At 34.8% G+C, this 7,926-nt stretch overlaps 1 protein-coding gene across 3 annotated transcripts in view; it reads right to left on the bottom strand.

Moving 5' to 3' along the window:
• The window catches only part of USP8 (ubiquitin specific peptidase 8), a 51,587-nt gene that overhangs the window by 2,747 nt on the left and 40,914 nt on the right, over positions 1-7,926 (bottom strand). For all 3 annotated transcript variants that reach the window (XM_081049895.1, XM_081049897.1, XM_081049896.1), the window contains 7 exons: positions 7,613-7,690; positions 6,960-7,222; positions 4,701-4,913; positions 4,081-4,291; positions 2,566-2,802; positions 1,705-1,847; positions 170-302 (listed from right to left, as the gene is read on the bottom strand). In XM_081049895.1, the coding sequence (XP_080906021.1) occupies positions 170-302; positions 1,705-1,847; positions 2,566-2,802; positions 4,081-4,291; positions 4,701-4,913; positions 6,960-7,222; positions 7,613-7,690 (1,278 nt within the window). The remainder of the gene's footprint in view (positions 1-169; positions 303-1,704; positions 1,848-2,565; positions 2,803-4,080; positions 4,292-4,700; positions 4,914-6,959; positions 7,223-7,612; positions 7,691-7,926) is intronic.

Here is a 7,926-nt window from a genome sequence, read left to right as displayed (position 1 = left end):
CTGTGCCAAACAAAATAGAAAATCAATTCAAGTTGAATTACTTAAATATGTCAATAATTTCAGTTTTGTGTTGTTCTTAATTTCCTATGAGGTATGAAACTACTTGAAACTTTTTTTTATTTTTCAGTTTGCTTTGGAAGAAAAATATTTAGTTCAATGAGATACTTACTGAAACAGAAAACAAGTTATATTTCTTCAAATTGTTCCTTGGACCAATAACATACTGTGACAAGTCAAGATTTTCTAATGGGAAGTCCACAGATGTCTGTAATTTTTGCTTCCACCTGCCATCATAGGAAAAACTGCAGAGCCAAACATAGCAATTGTATGAGAGATCAAAGGCATCAGAATGAACACAATTCCTGTATTAACAATCTAGATTTTTAGCTCGAACAACAAAATCTGTTTTCATCACACACCCTGAGTGTTAGTAGTGGAGGGACCTGTTCAAGAGTTTTGGTTTCATTTCCATTTTACAAATGAGGAAACTAAGGCATATAGATATTAAATGACATGCCCAAGGTTAAACAGCTAGAGAGGTAGAGAAGGACTAGAGTCTCTGAGCCCGAGGCCAGCTGTTAGATGTGTCTTCAATAAAGGCAAAAAATTCTGGAAACTGATATTTATTATGCTAATCACTACAAATGTACAGAGGAAAGACTGAGGAGAGCTGCCTGAGATTTAAGCTTGCACTTCTGGGGAAACTAGAGCTAGAAACTGCAAGCATGTAGACCAGTGACTGAGATAATGTCATTCCATTATCCTGGCATACTCTGCTCCTTTAAACACCAAAATACTGGCATTTTGGTTGGTGTAACATGGTTATTGCAGAATTGTTTTAAAACTGAATTCTGAAGAATTTATCTTTTTAGATATTCTCTAAGAATAATATGCAGCATTAAAATTTTAACGGAACAAATGTATAATCCTTTGTGGAACGTTTATACCTCCATAATCCTCAAGAAGAAAAGGACAACTAATGTAACAAGCTTTTGTTAGAAGATTTACACAAGAGGAATCTGAACATGTCAATGTTTAAATTAACATAAGAAACTGTGTAAGAAGCTCCAGTAATGCAAGATGAAACAAAAATTAAAATAGAAATGCTTTCTTTGAAACAAAAATTACAGCTCTCAGTAAAAAGATGAACCTTCCTTTAAAAAATGTTTTTCAGAAAAATGACTCAGTTATCACTCCACAGATGGATTACATAAAGACAAAAGAATCAGAGTAAGACCTGGGACGTATTTTATTAGGTTGGTGCAAAAGTAATTGCGGGTTTTTGCAGTTATTTTTAACCTTTTAAAATGCAATTACTTTTGCACCAACCTAATACAACTCCCTCATTATTGGCCAGATATTTTTCATCGGCTGGAAAAATCTCAACAAAACTATGTCTGCAGTGAACAGTATCACCGTTAAAATAACACTTTAAAAATTATGTATTTCATTTTCAGCAGGAGTAAATCTTTTTCACGTTTACTCTGTTTGAATAATATTTTATCTGCTAATAATCTGTGTTAGAGTTATACATTTTTACTTGATGTTTACAAGAGTCTCATCATTTCTGCTTTATTGCCTTAGAGATACCCTAACTGGATAACCTTCCTTGATTACGTGTCATTAGCAGGTAGTACAACAAAGTGACTTAGAATTCTTTCATCTAAATTGCCCTATACAGGTAGAAAATTTTCTCCACTTTACCGTTTCAGATGCACTAAAAGAACAGGTGGCAACTTCCAGATTTCTATCTTTTTTAGAGAATCCCTTCGAGCTCTGCAGTGACTACAGTAAAACCTGTTGTTATCTGTGAGTTTTTCTTCTTTGGAAAATAACCTAAGGCAATCCTGGAGGGCAAAAAGAAGTAGTCCATACTCATTAAATCATTTCTTCAACAGTGTCACTGAGCATATCTATTCAGTAATTCACTCTGCCTGGCATGAAGGATACAACAGGAAACAAGAACAAAACAGTTCCGGCCCTTGCAAAGTTTATGATCCAGTGAGGAATGCAGACCAGAGAGCTACAATGACAACAGTGGAGCCATGTGCTACCTGTGGTGAGAAGTATTGCTTCTCCTGAAAGCACACAGGGCCTCCTACGAAGTGGCTCAGAGAAGTCTCACTGGAAGAAATGACATTTTCAAGGAAGCTAACTAACACTACAGAGATCAACAAGCTACCTCCATCACATTGCTGTGGGGTGGAAAACAGGAGATTTCTTTTATATCCCCATGTAGAGCAATTCTTATAAAAAGCAGACCTAAATTAAAGTCAACATACAAATTAACTTTTAAAACTTCAAAATATAAATTAAAAAAAAATCTATCTGTCAATTCTGAAAGAATATTTAATGGGAAAGTATTTTTAAAAAAGAAATTATTTTGGGGGAAAATTTTTAATTTTTTTCTAACCTACACAGGCCTAATTAAAACAATTTATGTGTGAGTTTTGCCTGTAAAATGTCTATGGGGTAAAGAACAGAAATAAATTGCTGGATAAAGTACATTTCTATATGCATATAAACAGCATTTTTATTCAACAAATCATTCTCTCTCAAACTTACCTGTAATGTACATTTACTTGTGGATGCTAGTGGTAGAGACAAATACATGAAGGCCTCAAATGTCCTAGACTTTTTGTGACATGTGAGGCACTGTACTGTGGATTTAAACTGACCCTGAAAAAGTGCAACGATAATAGATTCATTGAGCTGCTTGTGTTTCTGCCAAGCATGTTCTGCTGCTTTAAAGTCATCAAGGTGATCATTGTTTTCTTCTTTGTGTCTCTTCCGATTATCGGCCTGGAAATAAGATTATTTAAACTCTATTGATATCTTAAAGTCAACATTTAAATATAAAATTCAAAGAATATATTAAATACAAACACTTTGCAAATTTAGAAACACTTCTGATTCTTTTCATAAAGGAGTTCTAATCTCATTAAGTACTACAAAAAAAATCTAGTCAAAAGACTCTCCCAAGAAACCAAGAACCCACTTTACCAATAGAATGTGATTTGTTGGAATTGCTTAATAAGCTGAAAAGTCTGGTTCTGAAAAAAGAAGACATTACATAAAGCTGGAAATTAGGGCTACAACTAGACAGATGTTATTTTGTTGTCCTTGTCTTATGAATGGCTACACACACTACATATATATACTCACACATCTATACTATATATATATATATATATACACACATATACACATATATGAAGATATTCATGTATGTATATGTATATGTGTGTATATATGTGTGTGTGTGTGTGTATATGTAGATATATATTCATTCAGTGGGTGATCCCAAAGATATCTGAAAGAGGATAGCTTGGTGGTAAAAAGAAGCCATAGTATACAAATAGACTGGTTATTTATGTAGAGATACATGCTTCAGTAGCTTTTCACATGAGTCATTTGTAGTTACATGGAGGAATTCTTTTCTTTTTTTTTTTTAATTTATTTATTGGGGTGACAATTGTTAATGAAATTACATAATCAGGTGTACAATTCTGTATTACATCATCTATAAATCCCATTGTGTGTTCACCACCCAGAGTCAGTTCTCCTTCCATCACCATATATTTGATCCCTCTTACCCTCACATGGAGGAATTCTTATTTCAGATGAAAGTATAAGAATAAGGATACAGTATAAAAATATATGCATTCTATAGTAAATATGTATGATGTGTAATAATATATAACATATAAATATAATAATAAAGATGTTCAGGCTGTCTATAGCTAATCTTTTATAAAATCATGTTTATAATTTTACTTTCACATGAATGTGGGTCTCAAACACAATATCTCTAACAACTATTTTAACATTTACAAAATTTTCACAATATATCCTGTTAACATTTTAGTGACTAAATACAAATGGTATATACTTCTTTTCAAATATTAGACCTATATGAGATACTTGTTTGATAGTTCCACACCTCACTACAGAATCACCAGGTTTGAATAAATTAGCACTGCACAATCACCAACTAGAAGTGCAGATTACTATAAAAATGATTACAGTGCTGAGTAGCCCTGAAGAGCCTTTGTACCTTAGAAAAATCAAATCTCTTACTTTATTTAGATCTTCATGGAGACCATCCATTAGGAACAGAAGCAGTTCTTGTGAATCTTGCTGGCTGTAACCTGCAAATTGGTCATTGATCTTCCCAATGGTGATTTTAAAGTCTTTCGGACTGATATACCTGTACTGCCCTGTCCACAGGGCTTTCATGATTATGCCAAATTCTTCTGCCACTTCACCTTTATGCCCCAACAAATTTGACCTTGGCAAATAAAGTTACAAAAAAGCAATAAAGGGAATTGTAAAAAGTCAAGGTACAGTGGGTCTCTGATGTCAACAATGAACTATTAACATACTATACCCCTGCACTAACACACTTATTCAGAGGTTTGTTATCAAATACTCATGTGAATCTTACTTTGATTACACCCTCCAACTTGCTTGATTTGGCAACCAGCCCTGTCTGCCTCTTCCTCCTCGTTCATAGGCCCCTGCTGATGAGTGAGGTTCTTGCCTACTTGTACTGCTCCTTTCCTGTCTCTCCTTTACCAGCCAGAGGAGCCACGCTCCCCTTTCCTAATCTGACTTCTCTGGAAGGAGCTGGGTGGTAAGGAAGTGTGGTTAGATCACCCCTTTAATATTACATTGCAAAAAGTAAGAAATCTCTTTACCTGTTAATATCATCCTGATAACAGTTTCGATTGAAATAATCGGCCAAATGTGGAGCATTACATAGGCACTGCAGTATTGAGTTCATGTAACAAGTATTTCCTAAATTACGAAGTCCGGTGAGAGCTGGTCCAGATCCCCCAAACACAGGATTGAGGTTCCGAATTTGAGAAGCAGAAAGCCGTGTGATCTCAGCTTTAGGGTAGCATGTTGGCCTGAGAAAGAAATACCGTACAAGATGTCTTAAAATGCACAGCATCTGAAAATAAGGTTCAAATAACAAATGGCAGCAAACTCCAGCGTGTGTACTACAGTACACAGTAATCTTGTGAAGTGTTAATAAGTTAACTCATAAGGTATTGGGTCTTACAGGACAGTTAGTATCTATATACCTGGTTATATTCTGTGACCTTCCCATGAAACAAGTACCTTTAACCTCTTATGTGAGTCCATGGTTCTTACAAACACCCTGAGATAATCTCTGGCTTCTTTTGAACAGGTTAGAGTCTTCTGGTAGATAGGCTCTTTCAAACTCCTTTAAATGCTCCTGGGAAGTTTAGCGTTACCAAATGTTGAACTCAACAGAATGCCAAAAAAGTAATTATATTTTATATATTTATTTATTACTGTGGAGTAGATCAAAGGAGGCAACGGTTATTTGGGTACTATTACCTAAAGTCTAGAACTGTGCTGACAAACATGGTAGCCACAGGTGGCTATTTGAATTCAAATAAAATTAAAAATTCAGTTCCTCAGTTACACTAGCCACAATCCAAAATAGCCACTACCATACCAGACAGCACAGATACAGAATATTTCTATCGTCACAGATATAGAATGCTTCCATCAACATGTCTACAGCATAGCACTGGACTAGAAAATGCCTCCAAGACTTTTGTTATTCACTATATTTGATTTATATGTGGAACTCCTAGAACTGATGTAGCATTAAGAAAAATCTTAACTGGTATGTCTTTCATTACTGATCCTAATCACTAACATTTCTACCCCTGAATGGAATATTCAGAACAGACTGAACTATATTTCATTTGCTTTTCTTTCCATGTGCTCAGGTGTTTGCACACATATATTCTGCTCTGTTCACTATACTGGGGGTGCCAAAAAAAATGTATACAAGTAGACTCTTTGGTCAGTGTTGCCCAAGCAGTAGTTCGCTGTAATCAGAAGTGTCTGGAAGCTGATGGTAACCACTTTGAGCACCTCTTGTAATTGCAGAAGTCAAACGTGATTTGTATTCATCTTTTGTTGTCGGTATATATTGAGTATTACAATTTTAATAGTTTTTTCCTTTCCTAAAATGTGCATACATTTTTTTTGGCAGTGTGTGTGTGTGTGTGTGTGAACTGCATATGTGATAGTCTTTAAAACTGTCAAATTAAAAAAGTTTATTAAGAGTGATGATTCAAGAAGAAATTTAATCTGACCAGTTTTAATAGTGAGCCCTAAAATCTGTAACTAGATTTAGATTAAAAAAAAAAATCTCCAAGTAAGCCCTCACCTAGCAGGGTAAGTTCTCAGGAGGAAAATATATCAACTACATTTTTGGGAAATATTACCAAAGGCACCAAAGAGATAGTCTAGTTGGAATTCCTTAGAGTTTAAGAGAGTGTATATTATAAACAGGAAAACAAAGCCATTTATTTATACTTTCATCTAGCCCCCTACCCCAAAAAGTAAAGATTAGAAATGGTAGGAAGACTTGAAAATTACACGATCCTATTGATTACTAGTTGTGAACATAATAGCAGAAATACAATGAAGGAAAAGGTAACAGAACAAGGATTAGGAGCTGATACACACTACAGTGCTTATTATTTTAATACTATGTAAGTTTGCTACCACATTACTGGCTGAGTCTAAAAAAGTTTAGAATTTGAGAGCTGCAACAAGACAAATTCAGCAATCCTATAAATTATGGTCCTCAAAGGGAGATTTAGGGGGTTTATGAAAACTTCTAAGTAGTCTATGGCATGCTGCTTTAAAGTATAATAATGTGTGTATCTTTATATCCACATTAATACTTACATAGTCCTCTCTGACCTATTATTTAAGTTAGCCCTTGGGAGAAAAACCAAGGATATTTTAATCCATTCATTCTTTTCCCTCTATGGTAAATAATAATGGCTGGTATAGCCATCCACAGAAATTTTTGACTCCCTGATATAAATAAGCTTATATGTTCAGAGTAGTTCTCAAATATTGCAGGTTCTAGTTCTAGGAGTTAGGTAGGATAAACTTACTTGTTTTCCCGATTAACTGATGGAGTTACTGTTGGCTTTCTCTTCTCTTCCTCCTGAATGGCCTGGGTTATATCTGGGGAGGAGTAGGAGCGCTTCAGTTTGGATGGTTCCCTATCCCGCTCAGCAGGAATCTGTGGCTTGGCTTTATGAGTTGGAGGGGTGGAAGGCGGTGCAGATGAAGGAGCCATTTCCGGTGGATACATATGAACAGTATTGGTGGGTGAATGATAATAACGAAAAGTTCCAGTGATTGGGTCAAGAAACTTAGATGGAAAAGAAAAAAGAAAGTCAAAAAACGACCATTACAAGAACAACAACAACAAAATCACTCAAAATTATTCCATTGCTAAATTTACTTTTGGATTAAAATAATTTGAATGAAATAGTGATAACCACTTCTATAATTAAACTTCCAAAGAACTTTAGGTGTTAAAGTAATACAGTTTCTAAATGAAAAATGCCAGGAATGCTCACATATTATAGCCAGCATCCCAGACTGGATATACAGAAATCTAACTAGATAAATGAGCTATGTCCTCTATAATGAAGAATTGATTTTGCATTAGAAAAGATGTAGAATAAATCAGTTAAAAAAAGATTTTTTAAAAAGAACACAGTGACCATGTTGTTTCTGTGTCAGTTCTGAGCTTTACCTTGGCCCAGCCTAAAGGCAGTCCTGGTACGATCCTCCCCATTTCTTCACTTCGTGCTCTTGTCAATGGCTCTCGAGCCTAGTTTATTAAAAAAACAAAACAAAACAACAAACTGATTTTTCAGTTATATTTTGTGATATACAAACTTAAGCCACTAGTACCAAAGAACCAAAAGCCTTGTGTTGGCCACCTTTAATATTTTTAAAGCGAGTTCAAAGATGAAGAACTATAAATATTTTCTCAAAGTCCATATATTACCATAGCAAGAAGAAGAATGTGTGCACAGACCTATAATATAGTGGTTTTTAAAAATT

The sequence above is a fragment of the Rhinolophus hipposideros genome (assembly GCF_964194185.1).
Source record: "Rhinolophus hipposideros genome assembly, chromosome: 5".
NCBI classification, from domain to species: Eukaryota; Metazoa; Chordata; class Mammalia; order Chiroptera; family Rhinolophidae; genus Rhinolophus; species Rhinolophus hipposideros.
This window is presented reverse-complemented; position numbering and strand designations above follow the sequence as displayed.